The 21,199-nt window shown below is 48.2% G+C and overlaps 1 protein-coding gene across 8 annotated transcripts in view; it reads left to right on the top strand.

Moving 5' to 3' along the window:
- LOC119252167 (saoe class I histocompatibility antigen, A alpha chain-like) overlaps window positions 1-20,774 on the top strand; it is a 131,391-nt gene extending 110,617 nt beyond the window's left edge. The window contains exons 2-7 of one of the 8 annotated variants that reach the window (XR_008553167.1): window positions 10,663-10,866; window positions 11,125-11,418; window positions 11,646-11,921; window positions 12,463-12,741; window positions 12,854-13,025; window positions 14,839-14,874. Coding sequence is in view for 7 of the 8 variants with exons in the window: in XM_054698602.1 (XP_054554577.1) it covers window positions 10,803-10,866; window positions 11,125-11,418; window positions 11,646-11,921; window positions 12,463-12,741; window positions 14,839-14,886; window positions 15,043-15,308 (1,227 nt within the window). In the remaining variant the exon portion in view is untranslated. The other 7 variants (XM_054698605.1, XM_054698606.1, XM_054698604.1 and 4 more) reach the window with 7 other exon arrangements.
- The last annotated feature ends 425 nt before the right edge of the window (window positions 20,775-21,199 follow it).

Genomic DNA, 21,199 nt, shown 5'->3' with positions numbered 1-21,199 from the left:
CACATAATTCTTTTTGTATGTTGCTGGATTGGATTTACTATATTTTGTTGAGTATTTCTTGAGCTTATATCCATAAGAGATATTGGCCTGCAGTTTTCTTTTCTTGTGACAACTTGATCTGTCCGGGTATTGTTACAGAGCAACCCCTTTATAAAACAGGTTGCCTCACTGTGGGTCCTCACCTGCATACTTAAAGGGTACTTAAACTGCAGGCACACACTAAAGGTTAATCAAAGGTTTATTCACAAGGAAAGGGGAAATGAGAAAATGAGTAACTCAGGGAGAAAAAGCAGGAGATAAATTCGTAAATGCATCCCACCTGTTCCGCTGACCTGGAATCCCAAATGACCCCCGATAGCTGGCTAAAAGCCCAGTGCCGTGAGGCCAAGAAGCAGACCCCCGCTCACATGGCTGGTTAAATATCCAAACAGAAAACATGGCTGCTTAACTCTGCCCTCAGGTCCTTGAAACCCTCCCTTTGGTGATCATGGGTTTTGTAGTTTCCAGTGTCTTGATGGAGGGGGAGTGGAGTCCACAAAACCTGTATGGAATTTGCTCAGGACATCCTTTCCCACTAACAGTATCTGAACAATTTTGGCCTTTATAAGGAATTGGGTAGTTTCACTGCCTCTACACTTTGTAAGTATTTGGACATTTGGGCCAGAGCTTTATATGTGGGTAGTTTTTAAAAACTGATTCAATCTTGTAATTTTTATAGGTATGTTTAGATTGCCCGTTTCATCTTGAACTACTTTAGTAGTTGATATATTTCTATGAATCTGTCTTATATTTAAGTTCTCTAATACTTGGCATATCCTTTTTCATAGAGTTCTTTACAATTTTCTTTATTTTTGTATGGCTGCATGAAGTCCTTCCTTCACTACATACATTAAGTTTGATTCTTTTTTTCCTTTCTTTAGTGTGTGTAGTGGCAGGACAGGGACAGAGCTGGTTCTCTATGATTTTCTCTGATTCAAGCAGACCAGGTAAAGGAGAATCCTGGAGCCCTCAGTGGCTTTCTCGGGCTTTTATTGAGCTTTTACATGCAGTGCAGCAACCAGGTGCATGGCAGGCAGGGGTTCCAGGGGACCAGGAGGCTGGTAGGCCTCCCAGCTCCCACCAATCTTCACTCTTTTCTGGGGTCTCTGGCACTTTCTTTCCTTTTCTCCTTCCTGCCTCTGCTTCTCTTGGCCAATATATCAATACCGCAGCCATGGCCCACAAGAGTAAAAAACACATCTGAATATAACAATGTAACAAAATCTAGGTGCCCTCCATGGGGCATGCAATACTAATGGAAGGTGGACAGAAAAGCCTAAAAATCATTTACCCTACAGTGTGTCTACTTGAAAATATGTTAGTTTAATTGAACTTTCAAAAGAACACATTTGACTTAGTTACTTTAAAGTATTGTGTCACTTTTCTCTATTTCATTCATTTCTGACTTATTTTTTTATTTTTTTTTTTTTTTTATAGAGGCATGCTTTATTTATTTGTTTGCTGGTTTGTTTGTTTTGTTTATACATGCACTGGGTACAGTCAGAAGCGCGGGAGGGTGAGAGAATTCACCAGAGCCAGAGCGGGGAGCAGAGCAGGCAGAAGGACCGAAGTACACTGCTGAGGGGAGCAGCGGGCGGCAGGAGAGGTCTGCACGCCATGTGGGACCCTCCTCCGGTGGCCGGGGAGCAGCCAGGGATCGAACCGGCGCCACAGAGGCCGCGGGCAGCTTCGCAACCCAGCGCTCAACCGCTGCGCCACCGGGGAGGCCCATTTCTGACTTATTTTTTTCCTTCCTTTGTTTTGCATTTAGCTTGCTCCTCTTTTTCCTTTGATTTAAATAAGAACTTCTGGGCTTCCCTGGTGGCACAAGGGGTTAAGACGCAACCTATGAAGTTATCCACAGCCACTGCAGCATGAGTTCAATCCCTGGCCAGGGAGATACCCACATGGCGCAGCAGACTTCTGACTCGCTCACTGCTCCCCTCAGCAGTGTATTTCAGTCAATCTGCCTGTTCTGTTCCCCACTCTGCCTCTAGTGAATCCTCTCACTCCCCACACCTCTGGCCTGTACCCCAGTTCTTGTATGCATAAATAAATCAATCTTCAAAAAAAATTCTAGTCACAGCTATAAACTTCCCTCTACAGACTTTAATACATCCAATAAATTTTGACATGCTCTTTCTTCATGATCATTATTCTGAAAGTATTTTCTGATTTCCATTTTGATTTCTTTTTTATCTTTTGGTTATGTAGAAGTGCATTTCCACATATTTTTGAGTTTCCCATTTTTCCTTTAGTTATTGAATTTCATGACCTGTGCGTGAACATACGTTATATTATTTATGTCCTTTTAAATTTATCAGGTTTGAGAGAATGATGTCAAGGACATGGTGGAAAAGAACCAAGTATATACTTCATCCTGCAAAGCTCACCTTTCTTTATTAGGGAAAGTAAAGGACCTTCTTATAAAAACACAATCTTAGAAATTCATTATGATTAAACCCCCACTCCAAGAAATATTACAAGAAGCCTTAAAATCTAAACCAACAGAGGAATGAACAGGTAGAACTAAATGAGGTAGTGAAGAAAATCACAACACTATCACCAAATGGCAACAGGAGACCTCCATGTATCTAAGTGTTAACAGACTAAATTCCCCAGAAACATGCTGGATTCAAAACAGAACTCAAACTCCTGCTGCTTCCAGGAAACACACTTAAGTGCTTGTAAGGGGAGGAACGGGCACAGTGCAGGTTTTCTGATCCCATGCAGACCGGGTAAAGGAGGAGTCAGAGTCCTCAGTAGTTTTGCAGGTTTTTATTTGGGGTTCACCAGGCATATGGCAGGCAGGGGTGCTGGCTGGGGGCCTGCCAGGCTGGCAGGCCTCCCAGCCCCCAGCAAATCTTCACTCTTTCTGGGCTCTCTAGTGTTCGTTCTGTTACTTCTCGGCTTCTCTTTCGGCTTCGGCTTCTGCTGCTGCTGCTGCTGCTGCTGCTTCTGGCGTCCCCCCGTGACGCCGCCCTTAAAAAAGCACAGTCTTAGCTCAGCTGAATCCCATCTACCTATGCCCACACCCTATTCCAGGTGCCCGCCATCAGGCATGCATTCAGGACAAGGATCCATCATCTATCCTGATGGCGGAAGGGCAGAAAAGCCTGACATTTTCCTTACCCTACAGTCCACCCCCTCAGGGTTTTCTGCCATACAGTCTATACATATATATGTACAATTTTCTAAGCAAACAAACAATGCAGCCATAGCCCACAAAAGCAAATACATCAAATAAATATAACAAAATACAACAGAACACAAATAAGTCCAGGCAGGGCACCAACCTAGTGCAAAAGACAATTATTGGTACCAGCAGATGAGCCACCAAATCTGCTGCCGAAGGCACTGCTCATACGAGGGAGGGGAAATCACACACGGCATCTACTATAACACACCAGGAGCCGTCAGGCTTCCTGGCCTTCTCTGGCTGTAGTCTCGGCTACAAGCCACACACAGCATCCACCCCCAGGATGCACTAGCTCTGGGATTGGCAATTTTATTCTGTTGGGGGTAATCGCCAACCCTCAGGGTTTCTGTCTGCAGTCGCTCCAACACTCGGCCTTCACAGCCACCCATGCGACTCACAGACCCCTGCACTCAGGTCAACCCACTGCACACGCACATGGGTCGGGGATCCAAACTCTACATTTGGCTTGGGCTCCACCCCAAGCCACATTCCCCACCCGTCCCCCAAGGACGGGTTCCTCAGCTCCTCACCCTCACTCAAGAATGAGCAGGGCATCACCCACAGGTGATTTTACGACTCACAGGGCTTCAGCATACTAAGGCTGCTTAACAGCCACTCAGGGCTTCTCAACTTAGCATCAGTATCAGCTTTTGCCTTCTTAGCTGGCTTTTCTCCTCCACCTGGCTGCTGGGCATAACAGGCTGCTTTTGGCCATCTAGGCCCACTGGCCACCCCCAGATTCCCATCTCCTGGGGTTTACAAACAAAACGGTTCCACCCCCAGGGTCCCAAAACATATCAACCTGCAAGGTCCTCCGCCTTCTGGCGGGATTGTCAGTCCAAGTCCATCAGTCCAAGTCCATTGGCCTCTCCCTGCTCCAGCAACAGCCCGCTGCCTCAGGGGTCATTGGCTGGTCCCCTCCGGTGTCATTGGCTGGTCCTTTCTGGTGTCGTTGGCTGGTCCTCTCGGACGTCTCCTTTACTACAGGTCTCATCCTATAGCTCGTGGACGTTGTCCACCTTCTGTGCCGCCATGGCGCCTCCAGCGTCATCACAGGCAGTCTGTTCTCCTTAGTCCCTCCAGGTCTTCGGAGGGCTCCAATACCCGTCTGCATGGATCCTGCCGACTTACGCCAATTGTAGAGGCAGGACTGGATACAGTGCAGGTTTTCTGATCCCATGCAGACCGGGTAAAGGAGGAGTCAGAGTCCTCAGTAGTTTTGCAGGTTTTTTATTTGGGGTTCACCAGGCATATGGCAGGCAGGGGTGCTGGCTGGGGGGCTGGGAGGCCTGCCAGCCTTCCAGCCCCCAGCAAATCTTCACTCTTTCTGGGCTCTCTAGAAAGAGTTCTGTTACTTCTTGGCTTCTCTTTCGGCTTCGGCTTCTGCTGCTGCTGCTGCTACTGGTGCTGCTGCTGCTGCTTCTGGCGTCCCCCCGTGACGCCGCCCTTAAAAAGCACAGTCTTAGCTCAGCTGAATCCCATCTACCTATGCCCATACCCTATTCCAGGTGCCCGCCATCAGGCTTGCATTCAGGACAAGGATCCATCATCTATCCTGATGGCGGAAGGGCAGAAAAGCCTGACATTTTCCTTACCCTACAGTGCTAAAGATCAGCATAGTTTGAAAGTAAAGGTTTGGAAAACAATTTCACAAACAAACAAATGGCCCCAAAAGAAGGTAGGGGTAGCCACACTCATGGCAGATAAAATAGACTTCCAACTAAAAAAAGGTGGCGAGACACCAAAGGACACTATATAATGATCAAGGGGACAATAGACCAGAAAGTCATAACACTCATCAGTATATACTCACCAAATGAGGGCGCACCACAATACATTAAGATAATTACTATCAGCTCTGAAAACAGGTGGTAGGAAACTTTAATACAGCACCCTCACTAAGGTACAGAGCAACAAGACAGAAAATAAGCAAGGATGCAATAGCTCTAAAAGAAAATCTAGATCACACAGAACTAATAAACATCTATAGGACACTGCTACCCCCTCAAAAAAAAAAAAAAAAAAACAACCTGAATACACATTTTTCTCAATACTAGTGGATCATTCTCCAGGATGAACCACACAAGGTGTCACAACACAAACATCAAAAAATACATGATTGGGCTTCCCCAGTTGTGCAGCCGGTTGAGGGCAGTGCTGTGAAGCTGTCCACGTCCTATGCAGCGCCAGTTTGATCCCCGGCCGGCCAGGGAGCTACCCACAAGGTGCGGCAGACCTCTCCTGTCTCACCTGCTGCTCCCCTCAGCAGTGTTTTCGGTTAGTCTGCCTTTCTCCCCTCTCTGTCTCTGGTGAATCCTCTCACCTTCCCACACTTCTGGCCTGTACCCCAGTTCTTGTAGAAATAAATAAATCTTTAAAAAAAATAGATGAAGACTGCATTCATACCAAGTCTCTCCTGAGAAGATAAAGATATCAAACTAGAAATAAACCATGAAAAGAAAGCAAAGAGACTGCCCACTACATGGAGATTGAACAACATGCTACTGAAAAATCATTGGGTTAATGAGGAAATCAAAGAAAAAAATTGAGTTTGGTTGACTGAGGTGATGGGCTTGGGGAGAAACAGAAACGTGAAGGGCCACTCTCAGCACAGCACCCTGGAGAATCACCTGCACCTGACCCGCACTGATGATGTCACCTTCCCTACTGTAGGGTAAATGGTTTTCAGGCTTTTCTGCCCTCCCACCATTAGGATTGCCCTGCCTGATGGGGCACCTGTAGTTGTTACATTTTTGCAAACTATCTTGTTTGCTTCTGTGGGCCATGGGAGGAGTATTGAGATAGTCACCAGAGAAGCAGAAGCAAGAGAAGCAGGAGAGAGAGGAGAGAAAGAGGCTGAAGAAGCCCAGAGTGAAGGCTTGCCTGGGGCCTGGAGGCCTGCCCACCTCCTGGTCCCCGGGCACCCCTGCATGCTGTGTACCTGATTGCTGCTCTATATGTAACAGCTCAATAAAAGCCTGAGAAACCCACTGTAGGGTAAGGTAAAAAAATCAGACTTTTCTGCCCTCCCACCACCAGGCTAGATGAGGGAACCTTGTGATCCTGAATGCATGCCTGATGGCGGGCACCTAAAGTGGGTGCACCTGAGCTAAGACTGTGCTTTTTAAGGGCGGCATCACGGGGAAGCCAAGAGCAGCAGCAGAAGTTGAAAGAGAAGCCGGAGAGAAGCCGAGAGAGAAGCAAAGCAGAAGCAGAGAACGCCAGATAGAGTGAGGATTTGCTGGGGGCTGGGAGGACTGCCAGCCTCCCGGCCCCCCAGCACCCCTGCCTGCCATATGCCTGGTGAACCCCAATAAAAGACCTGCAAAAACCCACTAGGACTCTGACTCCTCCTTTACCCGGTCTGCTGCATCAGAAGACCTGCTCAGTGGCCCATTCCTGCCTTTACACCCACTGAGAGCTTCAAGACTCTCCTTTACCCGTCTGCTGGATCAGAAAACTTGCATGGTGCCCATCTTGCCCCTATACCCACCTGGCTGAGGTCAGGTCTCCACTTCCTCCCTGAGAATTTCTTTCTTTCCTGGGTCCCTTTCCATACAGCAGTTGTTGGAAGGAGCCACCATGTGGAGCCAACACTTACGGGGTGCTCTGCTATAAACATTTCTGTGCAGGTTTTGTGTGAACAAAAGTTTTCAAGTGAGTTGGGTAAATACTCCAGAGAGTGATCAACAGGTTTTAGGGTAACTCTGTGTTTCACTTAATAAGAATTAGTTATTATCTCTTCCATAGTGACTGTGTTATTTTGCATTTCCTCCAGCAGTGAATGGGGGTCCCTGTTGTTCCCATCCTGGTCAGCACCTGGTGCATAGTGTCCCCCCTTATCTGAAGTTTCACTTTCCAAGGCTTCAGCTTCCCGAAATTAAACTAGGTTAAAATTTTTTCATAAGCTATTTAGAGAGAGATCACAGTTACACAACTTTTATTACAGTGCATTGTTGTGATTGATTGTCCTGTTTTAAAGTTACTGTTATTAATCACACAGTGCCTAATTTATAAAGTAAATGTATCATACACATGCATGTGCCGGGAAATCTTCGTATATAGAGGGCTCCATACTATTGGTGGTTCTGGTATCCACTGGGCGTCTTGGAATACATCCCCTGTGGAAAAAGGGGGGCTGCTATACTAGGATTTGGATTTAGGCCATATAATAGGTGTGCATAGCATATCCACATTGCTTTAATTTGCACTTGCATTTACATATGTCAAGATATGATGTTGAGTTTCTGTTCATATGCCTAGTTGCCATCAATGTAGTCCTTGGAAACTGTTCAGAGTTTTGGTCAGTTTTAGAAAGTTATTTGTTCCTTGTTGAATTTTAAGGGTTCCATGCATATTTTAAAACATGTTTTGTATTAGTTATATTTTGCAAATATTTTCTCCTGGTCTGTGGCCCAAGCTCTTTTACAGACCTAACACATCAATGCATACATAGACTTTTCTGGGGAGAAAATGAGAAGCTGCTGACTACAGTGGGTTCAGAGTAGAGGCGACTTGACTAAGAATGATGTGACTTCTGTATTTGTGTATGTTCTTGAGTATTTATGAATCCTCCATGTGAGCATGAATAGCAAATATTAGTTATTATCAAAATCATTATCAAAATAAATTACACAATACCTGACACTATCAAACACTTGGCAGATCCCCCTCAGTCACATGTTCTCAGGCTCTGACCTTCTACTCTAGGACCGCCATCTTGTCACTGAATGATTTTGCCTTAAAATTTCCACCTGACAAAAGTGGGCTGGATGGATGGACACCTTCCTACTGAAAAGAGCTAAAAATGTGAGATATGTATGAGATACAAAACCACCTCCTTAAAAGCATTAGAACTGGGCCTCCCCTCGTGGTGCAGGTGGTTGAGCGCCACCCTGTGAAGCTGTCTGCAGCCTCTGCAGTGCTGGTTCGATCCCAGCCAGACGGCGAGGGTCCCACATGGCGCAGCAGACCTCTCCTGTCTCGCCCTCTGCTCCCCTCAGCAGTGTATTTCGTCAGTCTGCCTGTTGTGTTCCCCGCTCCGTTACTGGTGAATCCTCTCACCCTACCATACATCTGGCCTGTACCCCGGTTCTGTACAAATAAATAAATCTTTAAAAAAAAAGCATTAGAACTGACAATATAGTAATGAATACCCACATCCAGTAGAGAAGGGGGAGACCCTACATGGGTCCCACAGAGAACAGCATCTTGAGCAGGGGAGGATGGGCTATGAGGGCACTGTCCAGAGCAGACATGGAGCCCAGCCCTTCAGCTCTACGCTGAGCCTCACGACCACCACCCGACATCCCTTTCAAAATTTAGGAAGACCCGCTTTATTTTGGTTATGATATGTGTGTGTGTGTGTGTGTGTGTACACACATATATGGTACAAGTCTTAGGATATAAACTGTATTCACTATAAAAATAAAACTGTTGGGCCTCCCTGGGAGTGCAGCCAGTTGAGCGCAGCTCTGTGAAGCTGTCCTCAGCCTCTGCAGCGCAAGTTTGATTTCCGGTTGGCCAGGGAGACACCCACATGGCTCAGCAGACCTCTCTTGGCTCGCCCTCTGCTCCCCTCAGCAGTGTATTTCAGTCAGTCTGCCTGTTCTATTCTCTGCTCTGTCTCTGGGGAATCCTCTCACCCTCCCGCACATCTGTCCTGTACCCTGGTTCTTATATACATAAATAAATCTTTAAAAAAATAAAATAAAATAAAAATTTACAAAGCATTTTCAGTCCAGGAGGGAGTAAAAAGCACTGTCAGCTGTTGTTAACAATGAGAACCAGAAAAGCATTTAAATGAGGCCTCAAGTTTGGTGATGACCGCTCATTGTCAACCTTCCCCAGGCAGGGCCAGCACCTGAGCCCAGAGGAGAAGGGCTTCCCAGGAGGGAGCAGGAAGGAGAAAGCGGAGATGTGGACAGAGACCACCCTGTCCAGTATGAAGGGCTGTGGGGCCCTGGCCAGGGAGGCTCAGGAAAGCAGGGAGCATCTCCTCAGGCCTGAGAGAAAGAATCTGGACACAAAGTAAACCCAGTTTCCTATGACATAGAGCACATAGAAGTCACTTCTGCCACAATCCAAAGTACTATGTGCCAAGGAAACTAATTTATATAGGGAGAATTAGACCTTTTGTATAAGGAGAATCAAACTAATTTGTATAAGAAGAATTAGACACACACACACATCATAACCAAAATAAAGCAGGTCTTCCTAAATTTTGAAAGGGACGTCGGGTAGTGGTCGTCAGGCTCAGTGCAGAGCTGAAGGGTTGGGCTCCGTGTCTGCTCTGGGCAGGGCCCTCATAGCCCTTCCTTCCCTCCTCAATGTACTACCATCTTTACTTGAAGGGATGAATGACAAAACACTATCATTATTTAGATTTGGTTAATCTGTACACACTTTCTAGAAAGTGAATGTGAGCTGTCCCTTTAAGAAAATCAAGTGTCAGTTGACAACTGATAGTAATTAACTGCCTTGATAAAGTACAAGCTCCAAGTGAAAACCAGATAGTGGAAAATTGCGTCCCATCACTATAAACTTGACAACTTCCAGTAGCCACTTACTTTTCTTTGGGGATTTTGGAACATGAAACATGTATGATTTTCAAAATTTGATTCTCGAATAATTAACATAAAGATCATATAACCTGGTAAGACAATGCATCACTTTTTAATGTCATGTATTAGTACAAGATTAATAATCAAGAGAGGCCTATGGAATTAATATAACAGAATAGAAAACATTCAGTGATACTGTTCTACCACTCACTTTGCAAATAACATTTGAAAAACCACCACTTGTATAGTTTCGATTTATTGCAGAAGTGGAACAAAGTTAAATATTCACAATTATCTGAAAAGCACTTAAAATGCAATTTTCACATATTTCAGAGAGGCTGTATAGTTTTTTCATTGGCCTACCAAAACAAACAGTAAATACAGGAGAAACTAGGACAATCCAACATGCCTCTAGTGAGACAGAGAGGAAAAATAATTGCAAAAATGTAAGCTGTAAAAGATCCACTCATGACTCTGGGTATTTTTATTAAATATCTACATTTCTTTAAGACACTTTGAACACACATTGGGTTAGTAATATTATTCTAAATTAAATGAAAATATCTTTAAATTGTTTTTATTCCTCATGTAGTAAATACTGAGAGCTTTAACCTCCTAAACTTATACCGGGGTCCTGGCTAATTTTAAAACTGCAGAGATCCTGAAACAAAAAAGCTTGAAAAATCGCTGCCCCAGTCCCTGGCCGGGACTCAGGAAGGCAACTGTGTGACAAAGCCCTTGGAGCAGGAGAGGAGGGGGAGCAAAGTCCCAGGTATTATGGTGTGGTTCTTAGGGTCTCAGCCCTGTGGGCTGTGCGTGGGGAGGCTCCATCTCCCCACAGTTTCACATCTCCCACAACAGGTGTCAAGACCTCCTTTGAATACTGGTGACTCACGCCCAGTTCTCACTCCCCATTGCCCGGAGGTCTGCAAAGACTCCAATCAGCATCACAGCTGCCACCAGTGTGGACTCGGTCTCCCCAGACCTCAAGAGCACCCGTCATGAGGCCCCCAACCCTCCTGCTGCTGCTCTCAGGGGCCCTGGCCCTGACAGAGACCTGGGCTGGTGAGTGCGGGCTCTGGAGAGAAAAGGCCACTGAGGAGGGGGGTAGTAGACTAACCCCGGGCGGGGGCAAGGCCCCAGGAAAGACTCCTCACCCCCACTGCTGACCCTGTTGTCCCCCTTGACCCCACCCTGCCCTGACCCCTTTCTGTCCCTCTCAGCTTCCAGCTGCCCCTCTGAGTCTTTCATCCGCTTCTCATCCGCTGCCCCATTTGAATCTCAGGAGCCCCCTCTTCCCCTCCCCCACCCACGTCTCCCCAGCCCGGGTCTCCCCTGCGCCCCCAGGCTCCCACTCCCTGAGATATTTCTCCACCGCGATGTCCCGGCCCGGCCTCGGGGAGCCCCTCTTCATCGCCGTGGGCTCGGTGGACGACACGCAGTTCGTGCGGTTCGACAGCGACTCCCCGGGCCAGAGGATGGAGGCGCCGGCGCCCTGGGCGGGGCGGGAGGGGCCGGAGTACTGGGCGCGGGAGACGCGGACCGCGAAGGACACCGCGCGGGCGTTCCGAGACAACCTGCTCACCCTGCGCGGCTCCTACAACCAGAGCGCGGCAGGTGAGCGGGGCGGCCCGGGGCGCTCACGACCCCACCCCGCGGGCGGGCGGGGACCCCAGACCCCGGGCCCGAGCGTCCCCCGAGGCAGGGGGACCCGCCGGACCCTCCACCCGGGACGAGCCCCGGGACGTTCCCCGCGAGGTTCCCGCGTCGGTTTCGGTTTATTCCCGGCGGGCGCGGGGGGGGGGGTGACCGCGGGGTGACGCGGGGTGACGGGGCGGGGACAGGCTCTCACACCCTCCAGGAGATGTACGGCTGCGACGTGGGGCCCGACGGGCGCCTCCTCCGCGGGTACAGTCAGTATGTTTATGACGGCGCCGATTACCTGGCCCTGAACGGGGACCTGCGCTCCTGGACCGCGGCGGACACGGCCGCGCAGATCACCCGGCGCAAGTTGGAGGTGGCCGGAGAGGCGGAGCGCGTCAGGAACTACCTGGAGGGCAGGTGCGTGGAGTGGCTGCTCGGATACCTGGAGCACGGGAAGGAGACGCTGCAGCGCTCAGGTAAGAGGAGCCGCGAAGTCTCCCAACCCCCCTCAGGCCGGCACCGCGGGGAGGGTGGAGTCAGGGTCACAGCAGCGCCCCCTCTCTGCTCAGGGGAGGAGGAGCCCCCTGGGTTTCCTGACTCCCCAGAGGACCCCACTTTTCTTCAGAACAGTTAAGGAATCCAGTCTCTCCTGAGCCTGAGGGGAGACCAGCTCTGAAATCACCCTTCACCGGATCATTTTTCTCTCAGGGTCTTATTGGTCTGAGGACGTTTTTCTGATCCGACTCCTGCTTTTGTGAGTCCCCAGGTCAGGAGCAAAAGTCTGTGCTCTTCTTTTTAGAGAACTGCGTCCTCCTATTCAGAGTTGTCACCTAATTCTAGAACTTTCTAAGGAATAAGAGATTATCCCAGACTCCCCAGATCAGGCTGGTTTCTGGAGTTCGCGCTTCCTCTTTGCAAACCCAGTGCCCTGTCCGTTTTGAGGATGGTCACATGAGGATTTTTCAGGGTCCATGAGAGAAATACCCTGAGTGTGAAATTTCTCACCCTTCTCCTCAGAGGCCCCAAAGACACAGGTGACCCACCACCCGACCTTAGACCAGAAGGTCACCCTGAGGTGCTGGGCCCTGGGCTTCTACCCTGCGGACATCACCCTGACCTGGCAGCGAGATGGGAAAGACCTGACCCAGGACATGGAGCTGGTGGACACCAGGCCTGGGGGGGACGGAAACTTCCAGAAGTGGGTGGCTGTCAGGGAGGTGCGTTCTGGAGAGGAGCAGAGATACACGTGCCATGTGCAGCATGAGGGGCTGCTGGAGCCCAAATTCCTGACTTGGGGTAAGGAGGGGGATGTGGGCACAGAGCTTCTCAGGGGCATCAGGAGCCCTTCTGGAGACCTTCAGAGGGTCAGGATGAGGCTTGGGGCTCAGGGTCTCCCCTTCCCTTCCAGATCCCTCTCTTCAGCGCCCCAACTCCGCCGTGGACATCGTTGCTGACCCAGTTCTCCTTGGAGCTGCGCTCACTGGAGTTGCACTGGTGCAGCTGTGATGTGAAGGAAGAAGTGCTCAGATAGGGAAGGAAGTGGTGGGGGATCATATCCACTGGGGTCTTTGAGGCCACAGGTAGAACTAGACCTACCTGGTAATGGGAAGTACCATTGTAAGGGCAGGATGAGCACAGGGCAGGTTCTCTATGACCCAAGCTGACGGGTGAAGGAGGATTCCTGGTGAAGGAGGAGTCCTGGAGCCCTCAGTGGCTTTTTCAGGCTTTTATTGAGTTTACCAGGTACAGGGAAGGCAGGGGTGTGGGGTAGTAGGGTCAGGAGGCTGGCAGGCACTAGCAGGCCTCCCAGACCCCAGCAAGTCTTCACTCTTTCTGGACTGTCCTGCGTTTTCCAGTGGCCTCTGCTTCTCTGCTGGTGCTGCTCTCTCGCTTGTCCTCCTTCTGGTGGTTCTGCTGTTCCCCTGGCGTCCCCATGACGCCGCCCTTATAAGTGCACTCTCATCCCAGGTGTATCCCTCCTATGCATGCCCACACCCTACTCCAGGTGCCCACCATCAGGCATGCATTCAATCTAATGGCAGGAAGGCGAAAAGCTTGATACAGATTTTACTTACCCTACAACCATCCACACACTTGTGTTGCTCAGTCTGGAGCTGATTGCAAACCCTCTTTTGTAAAGCATTTTTGAAAATAAATCACATTGTGTAAGGGCAGGAAAGGACACAGTGCAGGTTTTCTGATCCCATGCAGACCGGGTAAAGGAGGAGTCAGAGTCCTCAGTGGTTTTTTTGCAGGTCTTTTATTGGGGTTCAGCGGGTACGTGGCAGGCAGGGGTGCTGGGGGGCTGGGAGGCTGGCAGCCTCAGCAAATCTTCACTCTATCTGGGCTCTCTGGCGTTCTCTGCTTCTGCTTCGGGCTTCTCTTTCGGCTTCTGCTGCTGCTCTTTTGGCTTCTACTGGCGTCTCCGTGATGCCATCCTTAAAAGCACATTCTTAGCACAGGTGTACCCACTTCAGGTGCCCGCCATCAGGCATGCATTCAGGACCACAGGGTTCCCTCATCTATCCTGATGGCAGGAGGGCAGAAAAGCCTGATATTTTTTCCTTACCCTACACATTGTTCACCTTGATAATTCTGATGATGGGGCCCTGATTCCAGTAAATGGCAGAGGGGAAGGTCCCTGCTGAGGGCAGACCCAGGAGGCAGTTGGTCCAGTCCCCTCTCATCTCTCTTCATATTTCCTGGTCTTGCCCTAAATGTCCAGTCACAGTTCTGGAAACTTCCCTGTGGTCCAGACTTGGGGATTCTGTTAGGACTTCATAGCCTGACTTCTCCCTGGTCTCACATGATGCTCCCTCCCACAGGAGGAAAAGGAGGAAGCTACACTCAGGCTGCAGGTCAGTGTGTGTAGGGTAAATGATAGTCAGGCTTTTCTTTCCTCTTGCCATTAGGATTGATGATGGATCCCTGCAGTCCTGAATGCATGCCTGATGGCGGACACCTGGAGTAGGGTGTGGACATACATAGGTGGGATTCAGCTGGGCTGAGACAGGGCTTATAAGGGAGGTGTCTGAGAACAGAATCACCAGGAGAACAATTGAGAGACCAGAAGTGAGCACCAAAGATAGCCCAGTAAAGGCCTGCCAGCCTCCCGACCCCCCAGCGCCCCTGCCTGCCATGTACCTGGTAAAATGCCAAATAATGCCTGAAAAAGCCACTGAGGACTCCAGAACTCCTCTCCCTTCCAGTTCTGCTCAGGTCATAGAGATCCTGCACTGTGCCCTTCTTGTCGCTGCAGTGGGGATCAGGGGTTTGGTCCCTGAGCCCTGGGGACAGTGTAGAAGGAGCCCATGGGGGAGTCACCCACATCAGTCCCTCCTGTGGTCTCATCTCTGAGTGGCTCTGACCAGGTTCTGTTTTGTTCTCCCCCAGGCAGCAATAGCACCCAGGGCTCTGATGTGCCTCTCACAGATGCTAAAGGTGAGACCCTGGAGCCCTGTGGTGGGAGGGGCTGGAGCAGAGAAGATGGGATCAGGTTATGGAGAAGCTGTGAGGGGGACATTCTGAGGATGTGGTGGACTATCGAGAATGTCGACACTTACCTGTTTCTTTGAATTCTTTTTTTTTTTTTTTAAGATTTATTTATTTATTTACACAAGAACCGGAGTACAGGCCAGATGCGCGGGAGGGTGAGAGGATTCACCAGAGACAGAGCAGGGAACAGAACAGGCAGACTAACAAAATACACTGCTGAGGGGAGCAGCGGGCGTGACAGGAGAGGTCTGCTGCGCTATGTGGGACCCCTGCCAGCCTACCGGGATCAAACCAGCTCTGCAGAGGCTGCGGATGGCTTCACATTGCAGTGCTCTACCACCTACGCCACCAGGGGAAGCCCACTTTGAATTCTTTTATGATCCATTTCCTTCACAGTGTGAGCCAGCTGTCTTGTTGGGGCTGAGTGATGCAGGATTTCGTCTGATACCCCCCTTTGTGACTTCAAGATCCTCTGGTTTCCTTTGCTGCAGGAGGCATCAGAATGTGTTTCTGTTCTTATTAGATAATGTGAGGAGGGGGAAGACTGGCCAGGCCCTGCCCTCCAGGCCCCACCCCATGCTGACCTGTGTCTCTCCTTCATGATTTTCCTGTTCCAGCAGGAGCAGCATAGTCTGTGTCTACCTGTCTTTGTGTTTTCCTCAAGAATAGTAACTACGTCCCCCTTGAAATAATAATTGAGTTCTGAAATTACTGTTTGTAAACTTGCTTGATGGGTTTGGTGGGCTAATAAAAATGATTCCTAAAATTTGAGATGAAATGAATGGGAAACCTTTCAGAATCACATATTTGCTGTGCTGAGTCTGTGCAGGTGGGAGCGGGAGAGGCTGTGAGGAGCCGAGGGCGACGGGGCCTGTGTCCAGTCAGGGTTCACTGCATCGGGGGCTTTGATGTGGTCACTCCTCGGGGTCATCTCTCTGCTCCTTTGTCATTGTCCTTCAGGAGCACCTTGTGCCACCATGCCACCAGGGCCTGTGATCACAGGGACTCAGATCCCACCTGGCCTTGTGTAGACTGGGCAGGGAGTGCTTGTGTGACCGGGTCAGCCCAGGCTCAGCTCAGGCTCAGCTCAAGGTCTAGCCTTCCTATGGATTCCTGTTTGCTTCTTTGTTTTTGTTTGTTTTTTGCTTTATGCCTGTTCTTTTTGATGTTTAGAGACCAGGCCTCATGTCCTCTTGGTCCCTGTCTCTGACAGCAGCAGGAGCATCTGTCATTGTCCCCACAGGCCCAGGCTATCCCCTGCATGCAGGAGTCTGGTGAGATGGATTTCCAGACTCATCTGATTTTTGGCCTCATTTAGGACTTTTTTTGGATTATTCTTTCCATCTTTTCCAACAAAATCCTAATATTACTAGAGAGGAGGATTTGACAGTTTCCTGATGGATTTAGATAAGTTCCTGATAGGTTTCTGTTTTTCTCTATAGCTTCTCCCCGTAACCCTACCTTTAATGTAGTAACCCCAGTGCTGGTGCTAATCGAGACCCATGGGTTGATGGAGTCAGTTACCATCATAGCTGGCTGAAAAATAGGACCCATAAACCTAGGAACTTGGGTCCTCCCTGGTGGCACAGGGGTTAAGTCACAGCACTATCACCTCTACACCCCAAGTTTAATCCCCAGCCAGGGAGCTACCCACTTATGGTGCAGCAGACCTCTCCTGTTTCGCCCGCTGCTCCCCTTAGCAGTGTATTCCATTAGATCTGCCTGTTCTGCTCCCCACTCTTTGTGGTGAATCCTCTTACCAACCCCATCCATGCACTCTGACCTACACCCCAGTTCTACGCAAATATAAATAAATATTAAAAAACTACAAACCCGGGCCTCCCCGGTGGCGCGCAGCAGTTGAGCACTGGATTGCGAAGCTGCCCGCAGCCTCTGCAGCGCCAGTTCTATCCACAGCTGCTCCCCAGCCACTGGAGGAGGGTCCCACGTGGCGCGCAGACCTCTCCTGCTGCCTGCTGCTCCCCTCAGTGGTGTACTTCGGTCCTTCTGCCTGTTCTGTTCCCCACTCTGGCTCTGGTGAATTCTCTCACCCTCCTGCGCTTCTGACTGTACCCAGTGCATGTATAAACAAACAAACAAATAAATAAAACATGCCTCTATTAAAAAAAAAAAAAAAACTACAAACCCCTTTTCAAAAGAAATACACCTGTGTAATGTGTCACATTAGTACAGACACTGTCTCTAGAACAGGGAGGTGCTCTACACTGATGACACACCAGATAACTGTTGCACCAGATGTGTGACTGTTTATTCAACTAGGAAAAACAGTGAACTAAAAACATGCACAACATGTGGCCTGCAGAGAGTATGTCCTAGTGGGGAGGAGAGACTGGGGACTGTGTGACACCAGATCAGACAGTCAACCACACGTGTCTGGTTAGAAGTGGGTAAGGGATGTGGGAAGGTGACAGGATGGTTTTCTTCCCAGTGTGGTTGGTGTGGATCTCACTGAAGTGACCTTTGAGAAAAAGTCCGATGGACACGTTGCCCACAAGGATGTGATGTGCAGGGAAGTTCAGTCCAGGCAGGACAACCTCCAGTGCAGATGCCTGAGCAGGAATGTGTCTTTGGGACTGACATGAGCAGGGAGGCCAAGGGCTGACCAGAGGCCGACTGAGATGGGATCTGTGTGCACCCAGATTGTTCAGGCCTGAGGATGTTGGGAGGGTTTGACTCTGAGTAAGATGTGGGGTGACAAGAGCTTCTGAACAGATACACACTTGTGGGACTTCTCTCTGGTAGCCGCAGTCTGGTGGCTGTGCAGCATGGAAGGGGGAGAGGTGGGAAGAGAAATGGAGGAAACCAGTGCAGGTCCCAGGACAGAGGGGTTGGTGGCTTTGTTGGAGGGTGAGCAGGGAAATAACAGGAAGTGATAGGACTGTGCACATTTAGACATGGACTTCACGGTGTTTGCTACTACTGGGTTGTGTGAAAGGGGTCAAGGATGACACTCAGTGTCTCAGACTGTGCAGGCAGAGAGGCGGAGCCTCAGTGACATGGGGAAGACCCCAGAAGAGCCATATGTGGGCATCCCAGGCATTCACTTGGGGAAAATTGAATCAGATCCATTAGAATTGAAAGTGATGTTGGCAGTTGGACAGACAAGTCTGGGGCACTTGGTGAAATGTCTGAGGTAAGAAAGAGATCTGGGAGGTGATGTGATGTCAATGATATTTACAGTTTTGAGCATGTGTCACCCAGAAAGTGATGACTAAGCAAGAGAAGGGTGCAGAATTGAACCCTAGATTCCACAGTGATGAGTAATCGGAGCAGAAACCCCCTAGAGCCAACTTTACAGTCTGACCCTACTTGGAGGAGACACGGAGACCAGGGAGCCCCCACTTCAGTGAGCACAGGAGTCACCTGGACACTCATGAAGACTCAGAAGGTCTAGAACAGAGCCTGAGAGTCTGTTATTTGGCCCCTCCCCGACCCTAGGGACGGAGAATTTAGGGCTGATGCTCAGGAAGAGGCGCTTTCATCCCTGGAAGCAGGAGCAAATAACAGGGACTCTGGAGTCCAAGTTTTCATCCAAAAAGATTGAGGGAAACTGTATAATTTGGGGACTCAAAACTGGGGGAGCAACTGTTATGACCTCGACACCTGGCTTTTCCCTGAGGCCTGTACCCATAGTTACTCACTAAGGGGTCAATTTGAGGGCCACGACCCCACAGTGGAACTTGTCCTGCCACTGGAAACCCAGGGAGCCTGGGGAGGGCCTGGCTGAGCAGGAGAAAGGGCAGCTCTGGTCTCCTGTGCTCAGCCCTGTGGCCACACGGGGGCGCTGCCGCGCTGTTCCGGATTCTGGTAGAGCCGCCAGGACGGGGCGGGGGCTGAGCTGGGCAGAGTTGGGGGTCCTGGAGGGCGGCGTCCTGGGGCTGAGATGCTCTGTGAGGAGTCAGAGAAGCAGGGCTCAGAGGAGAGGTGACTCCGGAGCCTGCCCTGTGTGTGAGGTTTCCAGCTTTTCTCCCCAAACTCCACTCTCCAGTCCCTTCTGTGCAATACCTGGGGAAATAGATATAGTTTGTATAGTTTCCTTCTACAAACTATACTTTGTTGAGGGCTATTTTTTTAAATGTTATTTTAATTTTAAATTTAATTTCAAACAACATTTAAAAAATACTGTTAGATTTACAGAAACGTGGCAAAGGTAGTAGAGTTCTTGTATAATCCACATCATTTCCAAATTTTTTTTTATTTTTTTTAATAATAAATTTTATTTTTATATTCCCCATACAATTGCAACCCCCCCCCATTCTGACCCCAGTCCCTCCCCTCCCACCCCTCACCCCCCAAAAAGTGTCTCTGGTTCATAGTTTTTTGTTGATTTTGATTTTCGCTTTCTTATAGTTACTCATTTTTCTGGTCCTTATTTAAGTTTCTAGATTCCTGCTATGAGAGAGACCATCCGGTATTTTTCTTTTTCTTTTTGGCTTATTTCACTGAGCATGATCCCTTCCGGCGCCATCCATGTTGCTGCAAATTGCATGTGTTTATCTTTTTTGAATGCTGAGTAATATTCCATGGTATATGTGTACCACATCTTCTTGATCCAGTCATCTATTTTTGGGCATTTGGGCTGTTTCCAAAGCTTAGCTATTGTAAACAGTGCTGCTATAAACATAGGGGTGCAGGTGTTCTTTGGAATTGATGTTTCTGTGTCCTTTGGGTAAATACCTAGGAGTGGAATTGCTGGATCATATGGAAGCTCTATGTTTAGTAGGTCCAGAAATCTCCACACAGCTCTCCATAGTGGTTGGACCAGTTTGCACTCCCACCAACAGTGCAGAGAGTTCCTTTTTCTCCACACCCTCGCCAACACTTGTTGCTAGTTTTTTTAATATGTGCCATTCTCACTGGTGTAAGATGGTATCTCATGGTGGTTTTGATTTGCATTTCCCTGATGACAAGTGATGTTGAACATTTTTTCATATGCCTGTTGGCCATTTGCATTTCCTCTTCAGAGAAGTTTCTTTTTAGCTCTTCTGCCCATTTTTTGACTGGATTATTTTCTTTGTTGTTGTTGAGTCTCATCAGCTCTTTGCAGATTTTTGTGATTAGTCCTTTATCATTAGTGTTCTGTGCAAAAATGTTCTCCCAGTTGGTGGGGTTTCTCTTTGTTTTTGTTATTGTCTCTTTTGCTGTGCAGAAGCTCTTTAATTTGATGTAGTCCCAGCTGTTTATCTTTGCCTTCACTATCACTGCTTTGGGTGATGTGTCTGTGAAGATGTCTTTGATGTACATATCACATAGTGTTTCGCCTATATTTCCTTCTATGTATTTTATGGTTTCAGGTCTTATGTCTAGTTCTTTAATCCATTTTGAGTTGATTTTTGTGTATGGTGTGAGGTAGTGGTCAAGCTTCATTCTTTTGCATGTAGCGACCCAGTTTTCCCAGCACCATTTATTGAACAAACTTTCTTTGCTCCAATGAATAGTCTTTGCTCCTTTGTCAAAGATTAGTTGACCATAAATCTGTGGGTTTATTTCTGGATTTTCTATTCGATTCCATTGGTCTGTGTGTCTGTTCTTGTTCCAATACCATGCAGTTTTGATGATTATGGCTTTGTAATAGAGTTTGAAGTCTGGGAGTGTGATGCCTCCATTCCCTTCTTTTTTTTTCAGGAGAGCTTTGGCTATTCAGGGGTTTTTGTGTCCACTCTCACCACTGCTCTTCAATATAATACTGGAAGTCCTAGCCAGAGTAATAAGACAAGAGGAAGACATCCAAGGAATCCAAATAGGAAAAGAAGAAGTCAAACTATCACTATTTGCAGATGATATGATAATATACATAGAGAACCCCAAAAACTCCACAGAAAAACTAATTCAACTCATCAATCAGTTCAGTAAAGTGGCAGGATACAAAATCAACACGCAAAAGTCAGTAGACTTCCTATACACAAACAATAAATCTGAAGAAGAAGAAATCAAAAAAACCATCCCTTTTATTATTGAAACAAAAAAATCAAATACTTGGGAATAAATCTAACAAAAGAGGTAAAGGACCTATACAAAGAAAACTATAAAACACTGTTAAAAGAAATAGAAGAAGACACAAAGAAATGGAAAGACATCCCCTGCTCATGGATTGGAAGAATAAACATTATTAAAATGGCCATCCTACCAAAAGCAATATACAGATTCAATGCTATTCCAATCAAAATTTCAATGTCATTCTTCAAAGAAATAGAACAATTATTGATGAAATTCATATGGAATCATTTCCAAATTCTTA

This window comes from Talpa occidentalis, unplaced genomic scaffold (assembly GCF_014898055.3).
Source record: "Talpa occidentalis isolate TD23 unplaced genomic scaffold, MPIMG_talOcc4v2.1 talOcc4.2, whole genome shotgun sequence".
NCBI classification, from domain to species: Eukaryota; Metazoa; Chordata; class Mammalia; order Eulipotyphla; family Talpidae; genus Talpa; species Talpa occidentalis.
This window is presented reverse-complemented; position numbering and strand designations above follow the sequence as displayed.